The 23,852-nt window shown below is 35.1% G+C and overlaps 2 protein-coding genes across 4 annotated transcripts in view; one reads left to right on the top strand and one right to left on the bottom strand.

The window, feature by feature from the left end:
* LOC107225242 (DNA-dependent protein kinase catalytic subunit-like) overlaps positions 1 to 18,638 on the bottom strand; it is a 136,983-nt gene extending 118,345 nt beyond the window's left edge. Inside the window, exons 1-3 of one of the 3 annotated variants that reach the window (XM_046736558.1) lie at positions 18,476 to 18,638; positions 18,149 to 18,344; positions 12,806 to 12,972 (exon numbers count right to left, since the gene is read on the bottom strand). In XM_046736558.1, coding sequence (XP_046592514.1) covers positions 12,806 to 12,972; positions 18,149 to 18,275 — 294 coding nt within the window. In that variant the 5' untranslated portion in view covers positions 18,276 to 18,344; positions 18,476 to 18,638. Of the gene's footprint in view, positions 1 to 12,805; positions 12,973 to 18,148 lie in introns of all 3 variants that reach the window. The other 2 variants (XM_046736557.1, XM_046736556.1) reach the window with 2 other exon arrangements.
* Positions 18,639 to 21,611: 2,973 nt separating this feature from the next.
* LOC107226272 (transmembrane 9 superfamily member 3) overlaps positions 21,612 to 23,852 on the top strand; it is a 32,935-nt gene continuing 30,694 nt past the window's right edge. The window contains exons 1-2 of the mRNA XM_015667033.2: positions 21,612 to 21,906; positions 23,083 to 23,278. Of these exons, the coding sequence (XP_015522519.1) occupies positions 21,835 to 21,906; positions 23,083 to 23,278 (268 nt within the window). The 5' untranslated portion in view covers positions 21,612 to 21,834. The remainder of the gene's footprint in view (positions 21,907 to 23,082; positions 23,279 to 23,852) is intronic.

Below are 23,852 nucleotides of genomic sequence, written 5' to 3' on the forward strand. Positions count from 1 at the left end.
AACCAAAATAAAATTCAGATAGTGCGTAATAAGTATGAAAAGTAACAACCAAACAATAGTAAATCTAAATATGTCACCAAACAGTCAAAAGGACAACCAGGATCTACGTTGGCAATGGAGAGAGGAGGAGTTTCAATCAGCAGACAAGGCGATGGAGACGGTGGATGGTCGGACGTATCACAAAAAAAAAGGAAAATAAAATTGTAAGTGCGAATAACTAAATAAGCCATAGAATAATATCCAACAAATATTCGTATAACCAGGCAAGAGGACGACCAGGATCTATGTTGACCACAAGAGAATGAGGTGTTTTGCGGAGTGAACAGCAACGCAAATATAGAGAAAAAAATAATATTAAGAAGGTGATTTTGGAGGATATCAGCCGATATTCAACGAAATACAGGATTATGTAGATTCGCGTTACGTAGGACCGATGGAAGCAGCTTGGCGTATACTAGAACTGCCAATGCATGGACGAAGTCATGCAGTCACACGCTTACCTGTACACCTACCGGGGCAGCAATACGCAACGTTTGAGGAAGGTAGAGAAGTCGAAGCTGCTACAAATAAAAAAAAGTGGAGAACCCATCTTATTGCATGGTTTGATTTGAACAGCATAGATGAAATGACAAGAAATATAACTTACGCGAACACGCCAGATTACTATTCGTTTCAAGAGGCAACAAAAACGTAAAAAAAAATTGCATGTAAAGTAGTAAGCAGAATGACAAATGTTTCACCAAGGGATACAGAAAGATTTCACCTCAAACTAATCTTTGGACATGCGAAAAATGCTGGGAGTTTTATAGATTTACGCACTGTAAACGGAAAAGAATGGAACACATTTGGAGATGTTGCAGTGGATATGGGTTTAACTGCGACAAATGACGAAGCTTTGAAGATATTCGACGAAGCTGTTTCAATACTTACGCCGAAACGGTTACGTCATTTTTTTGTATGGTATCTAATCGGTGAAATGCCACCGAACGTGATAGATTTATGGAACATGTACAAGAAAGCACTATCTGAAGTCTTCGTGGATCAGCATGAAAATAGAGCACTATGTGCAATTGAGCATCTTCTAAGAGCCGAAGCAAGATCATGTGCAGATTTTTACAAACCAGACACAGTAGACTCTATATCTCTATATGTAGATATACGTAAAAAAATCTGAAAATAATAACTATAACAAAAGAAGTCGCCAAATGCAATTGGGGTTGCATGGCAGTAATATAACAAGGCCTGTTCTGGATAGAAACACCTTCTTTACCGACCAAGCCGACCAATTCCTCTATCCGTGCATCCCAGACGCAAACCCTTGAAGGTTACCCCCACGCTCGTAAGATAAAATGTGCTCTGCCGACCGCTCGTCGGTAAGAAAATCTCTCAAATGACCATGACCGTTGGTAAAAAATCCTCCAAATGACCATGATTGTTGGTAAAAAATCCTCCAAATGACCATAATTGTCGGTAAAAAATACCTGAAATTGCCGTGGTATTACCCCTTGTGGGATAAATTGTGCTCTTTGTCATTAAAGAAAATCATGCTCATCGAGCGGGATCGATAACTGCATTATCGAGCGCATTCCGTGAATCCTCAGGCGTTCAAGCGGACCCCGTGGATCCTCGAGTGGAGTGTACCAGCTCCCTCGAGAAATCCTTCAGCCTGTACAAAGAATTGGACGGTTTAAGGGCAATGATGTCCGAGGATATAGCTTTTTTACTAAAAGAATTCATCTACACGTTCGCATCAAACTCCATCAATGATGCGTGGGATAAACTACCAGAGGATATGAAAATGCACTACGTCATCGCAAGTTTCCGCAGATGTAGCACACATTACACACCAGGACCCGATGGCGATATAGTGGATGGACCGAATCCTCTAATTAAAGATTGTCTAGGTTGCAATCGTGTGTATAAATAATATGGACAATATTTAACAAAATAGCAATAGAATTTATTACAATATATACAATTATATTCGGGTTTATATGCAGAATATTCAATAGAATTAATCTCAATTATATCATAGCTTATACATAAAATTAAAAAAATTTACTATTCGATAAAATTATAATCTAGAAATAGGATACATTACAAATATATTCTTTATAACTTTCACCCATTCTTGTCATACAAAATGTAAATGTTATGAATTTTCACTTGTGAAAAATATATAATCAATAATTGTGAATTTAGCGTGATTTATTCCTCAAAATAATCCATAAAATCATTATCGTTGTCCTGTTCGCTAACATTATCATCATCATCATCGTCATCATCATCAGTACTTTCGACATCTATTATTACGATAGTTTCATTCGCCCATTTTTCAATAATTATTTCTATACATATATCCCCGTAATTTATATAATGATGGCTGTTTGGCCTCACTCGAGCAGCTCGCGCGTCCTCAACGAGTTCCCGAAGCTCCTCCAACGAGAACTCGTGTGTTGCTTCGGAAAAGCCTATAATTATCTCTTCCTCAGCCTCTTCATCCTCATTTTATTTTATACAATATAATATAATTGGTCGGCTTGGTCGGTAAAGAAGGTGTTTCTATCCAGAACAGGCCTTGTTATACTCCTCATGACATCGGGGGTTTTGTACATGTGAGTGGATTCGTTTACTAAAACAATCTGAGCAGGCCTGCGTAGGGAGCCAGTAGCAATGTCGAGTTGATCGGAAACAACCGATCAACAGTTGCAGACCTGTCATCAAATCAGCATAAATGAATTCACCTGTCTAATAGACAATGTATAAGGAAATAGTGAGACGCGTAGCGCCGAGGTGGGGTTGGCGCGCGAAGCGCGCACGGGCGAAGCTCCTAGTTGTTTTTTAAATAAAAGTTTAGTCTGAGACTGACCGTCACACCCAACAATATCACTCTATCCAGTAATACGAAAGTCTAATGCGTGCCGAAGGCGATGACCAGTGCAGTTAGAGAATTACTACTTTGAATATATGTGAATTGTAGAAACATCGATTCCATGCGAGAGCCTTTTTTCGGTCGGCGGCAACATCGGAACTGATGAACGTAATCGTTTGGATCTAGTGTTGGACACCACCAATTACTTTGTATAATTAATTACATCGAAATTATTATATAAATTAGTAATTTGTAATTGAGTGAAAAATAAAATTATTACAATTACAATTTGTAATTAGAAAAATTTTCATTACAAATTACGTATGTAATTGGTATCGGTTTTGTTTCTAATTACAAATTAAGAATGTGATTGAGATCGAGTCTTCTAAATAGAAATTCTGGATGCAATGAGCATTCGTTTTTTTCTAATAACAAATGTTACGTTCTGAGAAAAATATCGTGAGAAATCTTTGATTCGCTGCGTGATTTTCGGTTTAAGCTCGAGTTACAGACCTTGTGATATTCAGGTTCACGAATTTCGAAGATTGCTCATGTTGATTTCTCGTTCAGCCCTAGGGGCTAGTCACTCCCGAGTACATACGCTTTTTACTTAAGGGGGTATTCTAGTCTAGAGGCCCGAATTTCGAGCATTTTTTGACGGTGAATAAAATAAAAGCTATTGATATTTTTATTATCCATTTTTTTATCATTTATTTATTTATATATTAAGAGCACACAAAATGAATTTAAAAACAAAAAAATAAATTTTCATGGAATTATGCGTCCTTGAAGTGGAAGGGGAAAACAAAAGGCAGTATCCTCGTCGCCACGATTTCTACCCTTGTGGTCATCAGAAAAAAAAAAAAAAAAAGATTATTAATCTACATAAATGCAGCTATCGTACTAACCAAAAAAAAGTCGAAAAAAAATTTTTTTTTGCCAAATTACGGCTGTCCGAAAAAAATAATACGTTTTTTTTGACTTTTTTGGACGTTTCTGAATTTTTTAAAAATAGTAAAAATTATTATTTCGTTATAATAATGGTTCGTGCGATAGAGACATGTATTGAGAAGATTCTCACCAAATTTCAAGTAAATCGGTTCAATAGAACTTGAGAAATCATGTCAACCGTTTTGAAAAATGTAGTTTTGAGAAAAACGCGTTTAAAGTATTCGTTCCAGCCGAGCCAGTATTGAAGACGTGTCACTAAAATAGCTATATCTCTGAAAATAATTGAAATTTTGACTTGTCCTTTCAAGGACACATTCTTAAAAGGTTAAGCTTTGAAAATATAAAAAAAAAAAAAATCGATTTTTTCAAATTTCTACACTAGAATACCCCCTTAAGTCAGTAACATTATTCAACTTATTTTGCTTATCTTTCTAAAAACTTGACAATACTCGTTGGTACTTATCGATTCATGCCGGCGACGGGTCTTTGGGTAGATAAGCAAAATAAGTTAAATAAGGTTACTACCTTAAGTAAGAAGCGAGTATACTCAGGAGTGACTAACCCCTCGTATCAGCCTGTCTCAAACTAGAATTACGTTGTTGTGAGTCGTAGTAATTATCACTATTCGTGAATAAAATAATTCTTTTTACACACACCTTTAATTCAAATACACATGTATTAACAATAAGAGGTTTCTTCAATTTATTTTCAAAATTCAGTTTTACAGTGGTTCGATACACTCATATGATTCACTAACGGAATCACGTTAATTATACTGAAATTCGAAGTTTCCGAATATGAGGGTTTTATAATTTAGAATGATGTCTTCTGAATTGTCCAAAGTCTAAATTGGTTCCGAGTTTGATTTAGTTCTGTTTTGTCTGATGTCTAAAATGATTCTGTCTGATCCATCAGTTTGGTTTGATAAGGATCTTCAATAGTGGGAGTTTGGGAAAGACTCCTGATTGGTCTTCAGCCACGTCAGTGCAAGACGATTGGTCTTGAGAGGCTAATCGGCGCAATATTGATAAGATACCTATTTAGTTGCAATAATGCAGTTTTGAGATTTGAGAATGACGCTTTGTGAATTGCTCATCTTTTCGTCCCACACGTTCGCGTTCCTTGCGTTCGATCAGCAAAGTTTATGAACCTGAGTTCTCCGAATCTAGATTATAGACCATACGGTCTACGTGTAGGTTGAAATTAAATATATAAAGTTAAGATTGAAAATTATACAAACTGCATAGCATTACATAGATGTAAGCTCCCTTGCGGAATGACGGATGGTATGTTGTACGCAGATTGAAGATCATTACACACTGAGATGGAAATTGTGTATACCGTGTGTCCATGAGGAAAGTGCGCACTTTATGCGCGAGCGTCAAGTCGTTCGAATTTTATTGGCTGATAGTTACCACCTGATTGAGCAGCCGACGCAATACCAATCGCAATTAACTGTATAAAAAATAACAAATGACGTACTCGATTTTTCAGAATTAGATTTGAAAAATGTTAAAGTATTTTTCACTGGCTCCTATCAGTTATTACAAGCGGTTTCATATTTAGCCGAACTGATGGACGAAAATAATAATCTAAAGCTTCAATATGCTAAGAGTACTGCAAATATACTAAAAGTTCAGGTAAGGTCTCGTCATATAAATGCAAAAACATATCGTCGTTTTATTGATTATCATCCGAATGTTAATGAGATCTCGGGAATATCTTGTTATTCATGCGATTGCGCAAATGGCCGACGTACTGCTGGATGCTGCTCTCTTTTGGCCGCAATAATTTATTATTTATCTTGTGCAAGATATTTGGTCAAAATTGTAAGACCAGCTGAAATACTAAGCCACCTTTTCACTGTGGAAGGTGTAAGCGCAGTTATCAATGAAGATAGCAACGATGATTAATCGGAGAACAGTAATTCCATTTTATGTAATTGAAAATATTTTGTAAATAAAAATGTAGACATAATCGAATATAAATAAGACCTTAGAATATACATGCAATTCCATTGTTACACAAGCAAATAAATGATCGTTTGTTCTGATACGTGAATAAAAATTAGTAAAAAATGAATTTCTTTATTTTTCTTAATGTTGCACCAACTCGAAAAATACGAAATAATTCAAGTATTTCCAGGGTTAGAAAAGACGTATTTTGTGTAAGTAGTATAATTGTCTTTCAAAAATAAACTGTTGAAAACGGCAATTAAAATTTTTTTTTTTTTTTTGCTAACGAAAAATCGAGTTTTTATTTCGGGGTCGATACAAAGATTTTTTTGTATGTGTTTGACAGGTAAGAAACGGGAAAAAAATTAGCAAAAATCCATCTCTGATATAAACGATAAAAATAAATAAAAACCGAAGATCACGTTTTTTTTGTTTACTGAGAAATTAATCAACCCTGGGGACTGAAACTTGGTGGAAAAAAGTTTCTTTGGATTGAAAGTGGATAGGCCAAAAACAATTTAATAAATCGCCGGAGGCACTTTTGGTATTCATACCCGGCTATGGCCTTTCTCAGTATAATCAGATGACGATCGTAGCTTAGGTATACCCAGAATTGCTTTGACAGCAGGATCTATCGACCGCCTTCATTTGAATTTTATCGGGTACACCGCGCATATATCAATACCAACGGGGTTTCTCAACACACATCTGCAGTTGTGTTAATTCTACGTGCTTTGTATTGAATTTTGTACTCGAATTCTTTCAACTTTCTCTCCATCTGTTACGTCCCAGCCAATGATTACGGCGGTAGCCTCCCTGTACCCTAGCTTACCGACGTGTAATTACCATAAGAGAGCTTCACATACTCATACAATAGCTCTACGATCCATACCGATCTAGATTCAGTTACCACCTCAGTTTGCAATGACCATGCACCGACAATCTGCATACAACACACCGTCCGTTATTTCACAACCAGGTTTACATTTGCGTAATGCTATGCAGTATATACAATTTTCATTCTCACTTTATATCTCTAATTTCAACCCGCACATCGACCGCATGGTCTACGATCGAAATTCGCAGAACTCAGGTTCATAAACCTCGCTAACCGAACGCAAGGAATGTGAGGAAAAAATGATGAGCGTTATTCTGAAAACTTGAAACTGCATTCTTGCAACTAAGTAGGTATCTTATGAGCATTGCGCCAATTGGCTTCCCAAGACCAATCGTGTTGCACTGACGTAGCTGAAGACCAATCAGGAGTCTTTACAAAACTTTCACTATTGCATATCGTTTTCGAACCAAACTAATGCAACAGAGAATCACTGCAGACACCAGAGAAAACAGAAATAAACTAAACGCAGAACCAATTAAGACTTCAGACCATTCAGAACACTTTGAAATTGCGAGCAATGCAGATCATAAAACGCTCATATTCAGAACCTTCGAACTTCAATATAATTACCGTTATTCCATTAGTGAATCATATAAGCGATCAAAACCTTTGTAAAATCAAACCTTGAAAATCGATTGAAAGAACCTCTCATTGTTAATAAATCTGTATTTAAATTAAAGTGTTGTGTAAAATGGATTACTTCGTTCACGCATAGTGATAGTTGGCACGGCCCACAACAGCGTAACCCCAGATTGAGACAGGCTGAACCAGAAATCAACACACGCAGATCATCAAAGTTCGTGAACCTAAACACCACAAGGTTTGTAAATCAAGCTTAAGTCAGAAATGCGCAAAAAATCAAAGATTTCTGGCAACGTTCTTCCCAAAACCTAATAGCCTTGTCATAAATAATATGGTAAATGAAAACCTTAGAAAGATATTAAATATAATATAAATTTAAGGAGGGGTGTTTATTGTATGTGTATATTATACATTTATATTGTATTCGTAAGCAGACACACTTTGTGAGATAAGAGAAGAGCACGGTAGAACCGTGAAAGACGCTGAAGCGAGGAAAGAGAAACGTAAATGTTCAGGAGGCAATATTTCGTTCCACTATTATATCGTATATTACAAACATACAACTGAGTCTCTTGTTTGATCCCTAAATTATAAGAATAATAATTTATGAATTCTTTTTTGGTTCCACTGAGACATATCATTTGCTTGAATCGATTTTCTTCTTTTTTGAAGTAGTAATATAATCTGATGAATGAATAACTTTCTTAAATTAATATTGTAATCTGCCTTGTGAAACAAATTCTTATTTCAACATATTAAAAATTTTTTTCTTCATAGTTATCATTGATTATCTCGAACAAATATCACACTGTACCAAATACATTATTTGGCAATAACATGAATATAATATTTCAGAAAACGTGGGATTATCGTTTCCAATCTCTCGGTACTTTTGAACCAACGTGTTCAGCAGTTGAAGAACTACACTTTCACAAATTGAATGAGAATAAGTAGTTGATTCAAGCATATCAATATTTTTGAATGATTGAGAAAAAAAAAACAGTCGATTTTTTTAAACCAATTTAGTGTATACGCTCGAACGGTGAGTGCATGATTGATTAATAATAAGGGATTGTTACTATAGCTCTATACATAACTGTAGCAAGTTGTTTGAATGATTGAGGCAAAACTAATATGAATAATAGATAGGTGATCGTTAGCAATCTATTATTGACAACGAGCTAATAAGTGAAAATGATAATATATTACTATACGCTGAAAGCGATTCGTTTTAAATGTGGTTCAAGCGATTTAAAAAATGATCCAATGAACGGAAACGGTGAACATAAAATAAATTTTGGATGAAACTTATGATGATTCAAAATTATGGAAATAATTATGTTACAATGAAAAATTTATAATCTTTGAACAACCGAAATTTCTTGACTTGCTCTAAGATTAGACCATCCTGATTCCAAAATTGTAGATGTAAATATGAAATTAAAGATGAATGGATGTGATTGTATTTTTGGAATTCAGGATAATTCATCTGTACGAGGTTTATATGAACATAAAGTTTAACGTTAAGTGAAACAATACGGGTATCCTGTTTTGATTCTCTTAGCCTAAGACAGCAATGATTTTTATAACTCTTTTTCTCTCTCACTCTCTTTATCTCTTGTTTTTTTTTTCATCTGTACTGTGATATCTGAATTTTACATACGGAACAATTGTTGCACCCGTTTAGTCACTGTACCGAAGTACGAAGGGTGGAACTTCGTTCACTGATTTAATTATTTCAAAAATCTGAGAAAAACGATGTTGAACTATATACGAATCTGATATGACAAATAAAGATAGCAAAATAAAATAAAACGTTCGGTGGGACTTAGCTTTCGTAGACTGTAGCGAAATGTGCGATCGTCGGTTCGTTGTTCTCATGAGTGTCGACAAACAGGCCTCGCCGCGTTGGCTGATTACTTGGCATTCAGTTTAATTTGAAATCCGTTCAAGATAGTAGTTTTACACGAACGATAGTTCCACTCACAAACTTTTGATTTATGAATATCAAACACGATCAATTCCGATGTGGAACACTGAGTCAAATTTGGAAAAACTGTTTTTGAATAATATGAAGTGTCTCACGTTTTTCGATGAAATTGGATTTAACGTTAAAATTGTAAGCGAATTACCGAGGTTACTAATGACTAGTAGTTAATATTAAATACTAATATAGTGATTATTACGCGAATCTAATTTAACCAACTGAAACAGTTTGTGCAAATACATTGAGATCAAAATTAGTATTCACATTATCGAGAATCTAGTCCTTTGAGTCGTCACTTTAAGAGATTTTCGATCACCAACTCTGGCTCTAAATTTGATTAACTCTCGGTACCAACGTCCGCACACCTCGCGACTTCACAGACGAAAGACAGAGCTCCTTGAGCCGAGGAGTCCAAGAGACCGCAATTGCAATAAGTTGTATTAATGCGCGAGAGTAATTAGCCAATGAGATTCAAGTAAGACCAGGAGTCAGGTCGCTGTGTCAGCACCTTCGCTCGGTCGAGGCTTGAGGGTTCTGTGGTTCCAAGTCTCGCTAGAATCCGTTCGCATCAACATTATTTATTATTCTCATATCCCTTTACAATTTGCGTACATATACGGGTTCTGTAAATATAATGTTATAATAGTCTTAATTTAGATTGTGTCTAACTATTATGGATACCTGGGTATCTTCTGGTAGTTTTGAGTAATTATGACAGAGAGTTAGTTTATTTTGACCGTAGCATCTTCACGTTGGCGAGATGCTGGGTTCTCCGCATTGCTAGTTTTGTAACACTATACAGGCACTGTTATCGGTTTCTACATGCCTTTAAGACGGCTAAGGGGCAAGTAATAATTATTAAATAAGCTATAAAATATTTTCAAGAAATGAAACATGAAGTGTTTCTTGTCACAGAATAATTGTAAACGTCTTTTTATTGAAAACGAATAGGAATAATACCACAGTGCTAAGCACTATCGTTTGAAAGTTATATTATTCAAAATTTTGAAAATATGAATGTTATAAGAACCCGATCGTAACATCGTAGAAAAATCAAATTGTATTCTAAAGATAACGTAAAACCGATACAACTAGAACCATAGTGTTTGCTTTTGGCTCTAGAAACCAAAATCTCAGCTGAAATTTGAAAATTAGTAAATACAGCTAACTTTTGTGATAAGCAATGATCACTATTCAAATACGGCATCAAACAGGGCGGTCAGTTGGCATCCTTGGCATAATTAGTTGTAAGCGTTATCTCAGTATCTAATTTTAAGTTGTTGGCACTGTTTGCCCAGAAATCTTTTCCTGTAAGAATAAAAGCACTACTTCTGTTTCCGGTTATGTCTGGCAAGTTAGCCACATGTGTGTTCATAATTCAGTTCAGTACAATTAATAAATATCCGATTCAATATGAAAATAGTGAGTAAATGGGCAACACACATAATCCCAGTCTTTAAGAAAAAAATGAGGCAACAATTTGTGGATATTGTAAGCTGACTTACCACAACTTGTGTCACAAAATAGTAGACTTTCCGCACTTGTCACATAATGTACTATTTTGACACCAGTTGTGGTAAATTCGAGATAAGATGTGATAAAAGTGGTATTGGTACACAAAGAAAAGCTAATATGACCTTTTGTAATCGCTGTTAGTAATCCGAACGTCGCCTTCGCTCCTTAGCGCCACGTTTGTTTACATCGATTATAATCTGGTAAATACACAGTGCGCAGGAGTATGTTATTGCAATTCTAGAGATCGCTGTAAAGGTAACATTCACTTACTGTACGTTTCGCAGGCACTGTAAAACGGACTTACCGCACGCTGTGTCAGAAAGAATATTGCATCGTTTCGAACTTGCCAATTTCGTATCGTCATGAAAAATTTTTGAAAAAAATAAGATCAAAATAGCAACCGCTTCGGTATCTGATGCTCCAACATTTTATATTCTTTACATTTCGCCGTTCTGCTGCTATTTGCAAGTAAATAATGACAATATCTTTTTCGCGGTTGTTAACAATAATAACTTTCGATTTTTTATCAGCATCGCAGAAAATGAATATACGTGCTGGAACCGCGTACCATTAAAATGTAGACGCGATATGTCAACTGCTTCTATTACTGAACAGTAAACTGCAGTAGCACGTAAATATTACAGACGCGCGATCGCAAATAAAACGCACTTCCCTAAATATTTCAGACAGTCAACAAGTGCTAATTAGGGAAATTATTTGAGCTGCACAAAAAGGCGAAACATTTATTTACACCAGGTCTCACCATGTAACGGCGTCTACAGGTAATGCCTGATCACGCTACCCGTAGGTATGCTTATGTAAGCTCTATATATATATGCATGTCGGTTATCGGCACTCTATAATTTCCATTTTCCCATCGGAGAAACAAAAACACCTATTTATACTAGGTCCCGCCAGATAAAAATAAGCGTTCTACATTTTGTGGAAGATCGTCTTCATTTGATTATTTACTATTTGATAAAATATTATTTTGAATTTTCAATGCATAATACTGAAAAAAAAAAGAATTCCGTGGGTACTTCATCAAATTTTATACAACCCAAAGATTTATGATCCGTGACATAACAATACATCGAATGAGAATTTAATTTTTCTGAATTAACAGTTTAAAGATATAACTATTTTATGAGTAAATTGAATTAATAATGAAAAAGTTGTTAGATACACATCTGAAACGTCAACTGGAGACTTAATATTATAAGTGTGGGTCTCGATGAGGTTGGACATTTCGATTAATGTAAGCAATGACAAACATTATTTGTACCTATTATTCTTCATAAATTCAAAAATCTTTTTAAAAAATTAAAAAATCAAATGTGAACGATTGTCAACAAAATTTATATTAATTTTTCGAAACACCGCAATTAACATCATTGTGAGTAAATTTTGTGATGACATTCTAAATATTGTTCAAATTATAGGCGATTTGGAGAACGGCGGACGAGCGGTGATACCGAGCTGCCGGATTACCCGAAATAAAACGGGGGGTCTTTTGTTAGTCAGCAGCTTCTGATACGAGAGTGCAAGTACCCTTGGGAACAATGAATCTGAGACGGCTACTTTTTTACACTAGACAGTTATGTTGGCAATACAGAGAATCTCAATAACTGAATCTCAATAAACATAACATAACCCATGACCGTCGAATCTAACCTTAGAATACCGCGGGGATAATGACTTGTTGGATTGACATGTATTCCCCAAGTGTACATAATGGCATCATTGGAATGCTGCTTTTACCATCACTACCGGTCGGTCACTGCCAATATGAAAAGAACCGGCAATGATTTATTGATGAAAGAAAGTAACAATCCAGTGTCAGAATCATTGGTTGCTAGAAGCCAGTTAAACTCAGCCCAGTCTTAAAACGTTAGATTTGACACATCGATTTATTTGATTTCTAAGCGTAAAGCTTGGGAAAATGTATATAAAATAACAACCAATAGCTGGAAAGATATTTTACTCAAGTAATGGTGGATCATTTTTTTTTTAATTTTCGTAAATAATTAAAATTAAATAATTACCTTGATTCCAATTGCATATCGATCAAGTAACAAATAAAACTGCTGTATGATGAATTTTAAAAGCTTAAATCCTTCCGTAATACTATTCTCCATAGGCTTGTAAGACGTGTCAGCAAGAAAGTTTAACAGTCCAGTTTTGTCATTCAGCAATTCAGATAGTGCCAAACCTGAAAGTCCAAAGAATAAAACTATTAAACAATTAACGTATTTTGTGTATTTATTTATTTACAAATGTGACAGACTAAAAGTTGTTTTACATAGAAATTACAATCCGGCAAGCTATTAAACATAAAACACATAAATTCTATATTGACAAAAAAAAAAAAATAACAGAAAATTCAACTGACAATGAGTGTAAGGTCACTATAATGTATTAAAATTAGATTTGTTTTTATTTTTTGCGTTTAAAAGATTCCAGGCTGCCTATAGGTGTGCATAATGATGGATTATTCCAGTTACGAATGAGATGGTTAAATGTATTATAGTAGTACAAGTAATCGTTCTTAGCTGATTAAGGTAGTACCGTGATAGCAGCAGTCCTCAGCTTCCAGAGAAATATCCCCTGTATAAAACATTATAACTAAAGTAAAAAGTAGTTGAGATACAGTACGCCTTTGCGCCTCCTCGCACATGCGCAGAAGTATAAAAATTTTCCCATTGCGTCTTTTGTCTGACTTGGCAACGTTGCATTCTAACTCAGTATCTCTTGCCCCTCAAGCATGTGTTGTAGAGAAATGTATTGTTATGAAATCAATTTGAGGTTAGTTATAATTAATATTAACAATTTTAATTTTTTCTGTACCGTAACCTATATCCGCAAAGTTCTGACATTTATTTCAATTCGTTGGACCTTTATGGCATTTTAAACTTCCCGCGTAGGGCAACGTTGCCAAGTCACTATTTCTCACGGATCAGATTATGAGAGAAAGTTTGAAAATCATTAGAAGCAACAAACTTTAAGAATTATTTACAAAAAAATGAATACTGCTTGTTTATGTTTTTTTTGAAAAAAATTACTTGTTATATCCTCAATTAATAATTCTCAGTTTTTAAAAAAAATTCTAAGAAAAGTATGGCTGTTATTAAATAAAATGCTCACTCTAACTACGGTCGGGATAGGGAATACATGTAAATTGTACGACTTTTGATCGCTAATATTGCAAAATTTAGTACCGCAAAGACTATTAAAAAAAATTCCTACGTATAAAGGACACTTCAAATTATGTGTATTCAAAAATTGAAAGATATTGTAAGAAAAGTGATTTATCACGGTACTACCTTAAACTTCTTGAAGTGTACTAGGATTTCTAATTGGATAATTTACATCTCTTGCTAAGACTAATTCAGCGGTATAATCGCTTTGAATATTGTCATTTAAAATTTAAGAGATAAAAAGATTGTTGACAATTATATTAGTCCATTGAATGGTACATAGTTTATAGCATTGAAGACATGAGTCGTCTATAAACATTTTATAGAAGCACAGCGAAGATATACATGGTTCAAAGCTTCCATTACCTGAGTTTAACTTCGATCGCTAAAAATTAATTTTGTTCAATATCTCAATGCGAACCATACTAGTGTGACGAATGGGAGAGTGTGTATATATGACAAGTTTTTTGTCTGTGCGTGAGTCCTCAACAGCAGATAGACAGGTATAGATAGGATGAGATAAAGAGGTTCAGCTTCATTAAATTTAGTTGAAAAGTGGTTAGATTTTTAGTTTACTACTACTGCCAAAAACCCAAGGCTTATATAAGGAATCACTCCATTCAGTGAGCTCACCCCTATTATCGGTTAAAAGGGACCAGTTAGTATGTCACGTGCGGAGCGGTCTCGCAGGCGACTACTTAACCATTTACGAGAAGCGTAGAGGTTTATATTTATTTTTTTGGTGGATAAGCCGGTGATCGTCCTATACAGGGCGATCCTGGGAATTGGGTAGGAGGATTTATTATCAATATTATTGGAAATTTTTGGCGGAATGCAAAGATTTACTGAAATTTGTGGTGAAGGTAACAACTGAAAATATTAGACAAGGAAGCAAGCGTTACAGAAATATTCTTATTCTAAATTGTACACACTCGTACGATTACTCACTATTTGGTGGTTCTCGTAACACACTCACAATTAAAACTACACGGCTCTATGAGTTCGTGGCACAACTTGCAACAACTTAATATCTAGCTTCGAAGACTGATATCGCGACGCGAGATGCCTAGGTGACCGCATATAGAATTAGAGGAAATTCACTCTATTCGTCGGTGATGCGAAAAGACTGATAGACCCTTCACGGGATAGCTTCTGAAGGAGCCTGATTTCCGTAGATGTTGATTTTATTCTGTCTCTAACTGGACTGACTTCGCTCGCTCGTACGACACCCCTTGGAGCATCGGACAGCGAGCAAGGTTTCCGTCAACTTTGCAAATTTGAAACAAAGGCTCGCCTCGTGAAGATCATCCTCGAAGCGCATGGTCTTGCGCTCGCCTCATCCCGGTGTTGATTACACCCAGGATCCGGCGAGCGCAAGAACGCTGACGTTGCAATGATCAACTGCGCCGCTGTGCTTTTATCGTGCCACGAACAGAAATATAAGGGAGTTAAATTTATTCCTTAAAAATACATGAGAATACAAATCAGAACGATTTGTACTTCCATGCATTTTCTGCTACATAATTCCTAGAAATAAGATTACGCTTCCTCGTCAATTTATAGTATTTTAAGAGTAAACATTAATAAGGTAATGATATATATTTATAAGTATGTATTCAGTCGGCGTACGTGCCATACAGATGGATGTGCAAAGTCTAAAATGGAATCCAACATTTCATGATGCATTGATCCTGGATACGGTAATACAGTAGTTGGATGCCAAAGGACTCAGTATATATGGAACAAAGTTCCCTGCCTGAACTCGACACAGCATTTTAAAACTGGTACCCAAAAGAAACAGTTCTATAGAAACATTTTTGAAGGTTTGTAACATGACAAGCCTTCGAATGTGTGGAACGAGCGACTAGTCCGCAGTTTGGAGAAGGCGGAATTTGGATTACTCTATGAGAAGACGCCGACGTAACCACTCAATACCTCATAGTCCTCATTTCTGTTTTTTTCTTAATTGTGTCGTACTTACAACGAAAAGGAAAAACACCGTCTACGGTAACGAAAATTGTAAAACAGACTTCACGTATAAACAAAGTCAACGCCAAGTGAAACAAAGAAAAGAAACAACAAATAAACGGTGATTCGAAGAAGCAGCATAATTTTACACTTAGACGCATCTGGATACAACGAGAAACAAAACATTTTACAGTGAACATGTTTGAAATAAAATGGCATATTTTAAATTGTGTGACTGAATGGATGGATGAATGAGTGATTTTTAATGATTTATATTTACAATTTTAATTATACATTTATACACCTCCAATTTATTTACTCGATTAAAGAATAAATGTGTCTTTTATTTTCACGTACCTATGTATGATTCATAATAAGATTTGCGTATTTTCTCTTAATGTCACACAAATTAATAATTTATTCAATACCTATATTATAATAATGGAAATTAAACATTGTAGGTTCTTTTGTGCCCGAAAGATTTTCCAGAATTCAATTAAATGCAATTTTATGCTGTGGTCAAACTTTGAGATTGGCGTGCTCTCGATAGCCATTTTTTGAAAATTAGATTTCGGCATGGTTTTAGCCCCATAGTGGAGAGACTACCAAAATTTTAGGGAATGCTGTGAAATTTTTCTTCTATAAGGTGTCACGTTCCAAGTGGAATGGTCAAGTGTATGAGAAAAATAAAGAATTTGGAAAGAATATTCTAGGGATTTGAGGGAACATAAGATGGTACTACAAACAATTTTCTATTTTTAGTAATTGTAGTAAAGAGAGGTCCAGGTCATCTTAAATCGTTTTAATACAAATCCCATAATTTTTTAGATCATATTATAGCGGGCCTTGTTACGGAAACGATAAGACAATGTTCACAAATAGCTTCAAACACTTAGGAGTAATGGCATTTATAAGTACTACGATGATTCACAGAAGCAGCGTCCACACAGGTAGATCTACCGAGATCGACTCTGGAATGGAATCATTGTCAAAGGTAATGGTTTATATTGACATTCCAGTACAAACCAATATAAACAGTAGTCGATGGAGATGCTATTTTACATTCGAACCGCCAATCAAAGAGCCAATTGAAGTAAAAAAAAAAAAGATTACTGTGAATTTCTTTGTAGCTTATAAGTTAAAACTCAAAATTTTGTGAAATTTTATCATTTCAAACCAGAAATTATTTAATTTTTCTTAGATAAGATTTGCTAATTCATCTCTGGCACTCATTTTGCAAAATGGGCTAAGCTGAAACATTTTGAAAAACCAGCAAATGTCAAATTTAAAATAAATAAAATTTGATTCTTATTGTTATTTGTTATGAATTATAGTCTGATAACAGCATTGAAATCATCGGACTGCATATTTCATATTATTAGATATAAACATAAACGCCACTCTCGTCCCTCTACCAGTTAACCAGATTTGAAACCTTCTGACACTCGAAAGTACATACCATAAAGATAATACAGATCAATTTCATGCTAATGATTCATTTACAGAATCCGGTGGCACAAGGTACTTCGTGAAATCGTGATTGTCAAGCTTGACTACCTTATTTTAATGAATATTAGCAGGTTTGGCTATTATATGAGGGTCCTTGAAATATTAAAAGTGTAGATCTCTATACCTCGATGAGGTGCTTCGAATCAACTGCGTATTTGCACGGTCTAATGGTTAATCCCATTCTTGCTACGGAATTAAGTACCACGTCTTGACCAGGTTAATATTAAAATTAGAATAGAGAACAAATCCATCTATTTGTCATTGATAACTAATTCCATGTTCAATGACAGCAACTCAAGTTATTAACTCAAGTTATTAAACAAGTTCTTGTCAACTCTGATTTTCAATATTATTCGCAACGTTTCCTGATTGAAAAATTGGCGATTCACTAACCTTGATCTCATGTGTAAAACATTGGCACACCACTGGTTTTCAATAACTTGAAGCTCAGTTGAAAGAAATAATTTAAATGATAAGCTGACGCCAGCAGTCTAAGTTGAAAACTGATGGCAATGAATTGTTTTTTAATGGAATAAAGGGATGGAGGTTTTCTCTTAATACATCTATGTACACATATTAACTTTCTGAGATATGATAAAAATTTGATGATTACGTTCCACTGGTTTATTTTGCCAGCGCTCATCATATTCAGCCATTAACTCTCGTTGCTAACTTGAGTTGTGAATGATATTGAAAGTTTACATGATGTCTTACCGATTTCACTAGTTGACAAGGTTTGAAGATATGATGGTCCAGATTTAAAAAGATTCACTAGGTCATCATTGTTCTCCCTTTGTCTCCATTTACCAAACATCTCCATAAAAGTCTCAAATGACTCCATGATAACTTCTTTAGTACATATCCGGTAGTCGAAGATTGATGCATCAGCGTATTTACCAAATATGATCGCCTAGAATTCAATTTAACTCCACAGCTGTATAATAAGTGAAATTAATGGATGTGACACAATGAACAAATGGAACCGACGCGAAAATATACGTATCAACAGTGGTTGCAGCCAAAAGTAAACCGAAAACTAACCTAACTTAATTCTGACAATAACAGCTCATCAGTTTGAAATTTGCACTTATGATGCGCAAAATGCGTCTAGCCTGTTTAGCACATGGCGATAGCAACAGCCGCAGAGCCGCATTCAGCAACGTTACCAACCTATCGGACGAAAATTTTTATTTAAAAGGCGCCAAAACAAGTCTTTAGTGTGGTACGAGCGTGAGTGCTCGCAGTGATGGCGTGAATCGACCAACTGGACCTGCGAGACAGAGAAAGGATGTAGAATTACTAAATTCTCTCTTTATACAGTTTTCCACTTACCAGGATATACCAGGCTTTCACGATGTCTACATGCTCTAAGCAGCACATATGTGGCAACTTGGTAGGCACACGGTTTTCTTATGGTACGTTCTGGAATTAGCTGGCAGCGCTAAAAACCCCCTAGGACAGAGACAGAGCTACCCACGAACTCAGCAATGCAAAAGAGATAATAATATCGTAACTAGCACTGGGATCTAAGCTCTACGATATGACTGAACGATAGTCAGTAAGGACAGTAAAGAGTATTGATCATCAATGCACATAAACCTTTAAAAAACAGCATCTTCAACGTTGGAATCATACATATTTGTTTCATTATGTTTCGTTGACCATAATATTTATTATATCTGTATTTGTAATAAACCTGTTTTCCAATTGGGTATTTGCATGATTTTTATATTTCTTAACTTTTGATGTTTTTCGATTCTATAAATTTTTTTAGAATTTTTGAAAAAAAAATATTTTGTTTTTGTTTATAAATATTTAAATAATTTAATAAATAAAAGTGGTCCTAAATCACATAAAAGTCACGTGACATAAAACGGAATGTGATTGGTTTGACGTCATTGTGCTGCTACTGGCGCGTTTATTTGAATTCACAAAGAGTAATGTACAATATTTTCTAGCGCTAAAAAAATTTTAAGTAAGTTTTTTAAACTTTAAGTTTGATACATTGTATAATTAATGTCAGACTTCGGTGAAAATAATTAAAATAGAAATCAATTTTTGTGTGGTGTTTTTTTTTTTTTAACTCATACGGATAATTGTGTGGAGGTTATGATCACGTCAATGTTATTATACTAAGAATGTTAAGCAAGCATTAGTTTGAGTATTTTTACAAGTTGGTACTATACACCAACAAAAATCGTTTTTTAATGACATATTAAATAATTTAATAACTTTAGTTTATAATAAACAGCACTATCAGACGTTCTTTTCATCAATCACAACACAGAGCAACAGCTGATTACACGTACGGCGTGCTTACAGGAGAACTTGGCGCTAAAAATTTCAAAAAAATTCAGCATTGTGACGTCACATACGCGAGATGGAGCTACTTATTCATTTAAATATTACCTTTTTTTTATTTATTAAATTATTTAAATACTTATAAACAAAAACAAAATATTTTTTTTTCAAAAATTCTAAAAAAATTTATAGAATCGTAAAACATCAAAAGTTAAGAAATATAAAGATCATGCAAATACCCAATTTTTGTCATTGATCCCAACATCTCCTGCTTTCCAATATGAAACGTAGACACCGTATTTGGTTTCAATCATCACCTAACAGTCGTAGTTACTGATACATGTTATCAAATTTATATACAACAGTAATTGAAAATTTTTTATTTCCGGATTGAAGTCTGACATTGAATCAAATATTGGATAGCTTCATTATCAGCTATTTATACAGGTACAGTAAACGTATGTACGGAGATTGACTATTGGTTGTTCCGATCATGAGAAGAGTTGGAAGAGCGTCTGTAAATGCTGAATACTCAGAAATGGTGCGCAGCAGCGGGCAACATTAAGAAGTCTTGATGGATGTGCGCGACCAAAGATGAAAAGTTCAAAATAGTCAATATTATTTTATTCAAAATGTTGAATGTTAAACATGAAGAACAAATCCCAGAGGTAAAGTAAACCCATATATATATATATATAAAATAATTGTACTCGTCGTACCCTTGCGCACCTGTGCAGCCTTTCGTACAATTATTTGATCATAAAATTATTACTATACCACAAAATTATTCAATAATAAGAATATTTCAATTGTAGGAATATTTTCAAAATTTTCTCGGAGCCACAAGCACATAACTATTCAATATCGAATAATATAAAACTCAGCAAGGCTACTCTGGAAGCAAATTTGCAAGTACGATTCAAGCTTCGAGAGCCAGTGTAGAATTTAAAATCAATCAGCAAAGTATCACTTTTCCTGAAACTAGATTGGTTTGATTATTCCAAAACCTGAAAACTTATTCCATCCGAGGCATACTGCTCGAAGTACAATGCCAACCATGCATCTTGAATAATATAAAAATTCCAATTCATGACTCAATTGACACCATTATCTTTATTTTTGAATAAACCAAAAACATTGAATTCAAAGTCTCAAATTTCCCAAAGAACCTTTCACATTTTCAGAGCTTAATCACAAATTAATAAACAATTCCTTATAATCCAACGACTTATCTCCGATTCCTCGCCGCTCTACGAAAATCATCTGCTACCGATTGCTGATCCTGCATCGAGTTGAAGGCAAAGTAAGTCGAATAACAAATATTATATCCAACGAATTCCCTCTCGTAAATTCCACGTGATATTCCAACTACTATAATTCCATAACGCGATTGTCTCACGTCTGTCCAATGTACATATTTTAGTACTTCATCGATAATGATAACCCAAAATTATCAATTGCATTGACTGGGGATATGTCTTCAGTCAACGTTGATTGTATGTACTGATATTATATATTATATGTACATACATACGATACATACGACCCCGTACCTTTTCGCGACATAATTTGAAATCTAACTCCTGAATGGTCCGCAAGTGTCCGCTAGGACATCACACACATGCGCAACTGAAGCCTACTGCTTACAAGATCCTCGTGGACCTGACTTAAAGTTGAGTTCACACAGGCGCGGTGGCGCGAAGCACGGTCCAGATGTAAACCATTCAAAATGCCTAAAATATGTTGTTCACTAGATTTCATGCATTTGGATTGGTTATCACATTGCCGTGCTCCGCGATACTGCGGCTATGTAGACCGACCCTAAGAGCGCGGTTAACCGTCAGCGTGGCGAGTTGGCAAACTTGCTTGTCGACAAATGGCCGTTATCGATGGAAGAGCCATCTGACGTGGCAATATATAAAAGTTTGCTGTGTGATTAAGTCCTGTCTGCTTTTATATACGTGGTTCTGTCCAGTTCCGTTGACCGCTTGCGATATTTTGGCGATGAAGGGGACATATTCTCGTTTACATCTCGCCTAATTTATCATCAGTTTACGCTTAATGTTTGAACGGATCTCTTTGACATCACGCAGTCTAACATGGCATGGAGTAGATTAGTTCTTGTTTTGCTAGCTCTGACCCTCGTTTGCGGAGATGAACACAATCATGTCGTAAGTAATACCGGTGACATCTTTTTTGAAATGTCAAAAAATGTCAGTCTCGAATATCTGCGCGCCAGGTGTTGCTCTAGGTTATGCTTATCACAGTAATTACAGTCACGAAAATTATCTGCTCCCACTTGATTCGTTATGTCTTTGATCTCAAACTATCATTTCTTGATTGTCTAACACAAACTATGCTCACCCTTCATTTCAGTTCTTGGGTTATCCTGTCAGCCTAGCATTTTCAGCTCTAGTTCGAATCCAAAATATGTGTAACCGTCTTGCATCGAAACTTTCAAGATAGGAATTCAGTATCTATGTTACAATTATTGTATTCAACTGTCTGATATTGTTAGTTCACGATTATTATCGTATAATCTGGTTACACCTATAATTAACTCTTGACTACACTCGACCTGGAATGTGTACAAAAGTCAAAAATGTGAACATTTTCTCATTCAACAAACATATGGTCTTTCCCTGCAGTGTCAAGCTACAAGCTCATACCTATTATCGGCTGCTGGAGTTTTTCATAATAAGACAACTGCTTTCTTTTCTTCAATTTACTTGTCAACTTTTTGTTTATAATATACTTTTGTATCTCACCTCGAATTCAAAGTGGTATAACGAGATGAAGCTGAAGCCAGCAGCCAGAAATAACAGCTGCACATGCTGTTAAGTAAGATACAGCAGTAAAGCCCCTTGATTCAAAATCTTACATATTCCCTAAAAACCAGGTATTTGTAACTGAAGGATTTGTAGCCATAGAACTATGTTATGTTATTGTATTTGAAAGAAGTTCAGCGTGTTTGGTCATAACCCATCGTAGGCACACTGGCTCGTTTTTGACCCGAGAAACCATGTAGCTCTTATAGGACGACAAATAAGTGTGACCACGAGTTAACTCTGATTCCTATAATTAGCTTGACACGTGTATTGAAAACTACAAATATTTCGTTTGTAAATCCCCGAAAAGCCAAGGAATCTTGGAATAAAAGTTCACAATACTTCGCTTCTTTATCATAAAACAGATGTATTTACTGCTGTTTCAAGTTTCATTCATTAGAACAATCAGTTTTGATTATAGCAAGTCACTTGTCAATCCGAAGCTACTGTTTACTTGTTTCACAGAATATCTCAATCGAAAAATAAATTTCCTCATCCATCATTTTTTTCTTCTTGCAGTACGAAGATAATGACGAGGTAGTATTATGGATGAGTACGGTGGGGCCATACCACAACCGACAAGAGACTTACTCGTACTTCTCTTTGCCATTTTGTGCCGGAGCAAAGGCAGTGATCAGCCATTACCATGAAACGTTATCGGAGGCACTGCAAGGCATTGAGCTAGAGTTTAGTGGGTTGGATATTGAGTTTAAAGGTTTGAACGACATGCATAATTATATGGTCAATTTTGACAAGGTTGAAGTTTGTAACGTTAATATGACGATCCATATTCAAGAAAAAAACGTTACTTTGCATCTTCAGGATTGCTTGAAATTTGCTAATCCATAATTAAAGCAAAATATACTCATATTGAGCAGATTAAACTTTCTCAAGTCGATGTAAAATAGTAAATAAACGAGTTTTGTTTCGATGCTCTATTACGTTAACGCTACTAACTTCAGTACTGTCAATGTTGTATATTAATTTTCTAGTTACAGCATTGGCAAAGTATTTTACTTTCTTTCTTGTTTCAACACATAAGAGAAACTTTTAGTTTACACTTCACTTTGTTTTGTAAGATTTTCAAGAGAATTTGAGATTTCAGTTCTCTTAAGAAAATTTTGTAAGACCAAGAGTTTTTGAGCTATAACAGAGCCAAGTTCACCAACGATAAATATGGAAGGAATTTAAGTTTGAGCTGTCTCAGGTAAGTTGACAATTGAAAATTTGGTCATTTTAAAGTCATAGAAAGAATAAATTTGCTTAATAGTGAAAGTAGAGGAACGAGA

Source organism: Neodiprion lecontei, chromosome 4, assembly GCF_021901455.1.
Source record: "Neodiprion lecontei isolate iyNeoLeco1 chromosome 4, iyNeoLeco1.1, whole genome shotgun sequence".
NCBI lineage: Eukaryota > Metazoa > Arthropoda > Insecta > Hymenoptera > Diprionidae > Neodiprion > Neodiprion lecontei.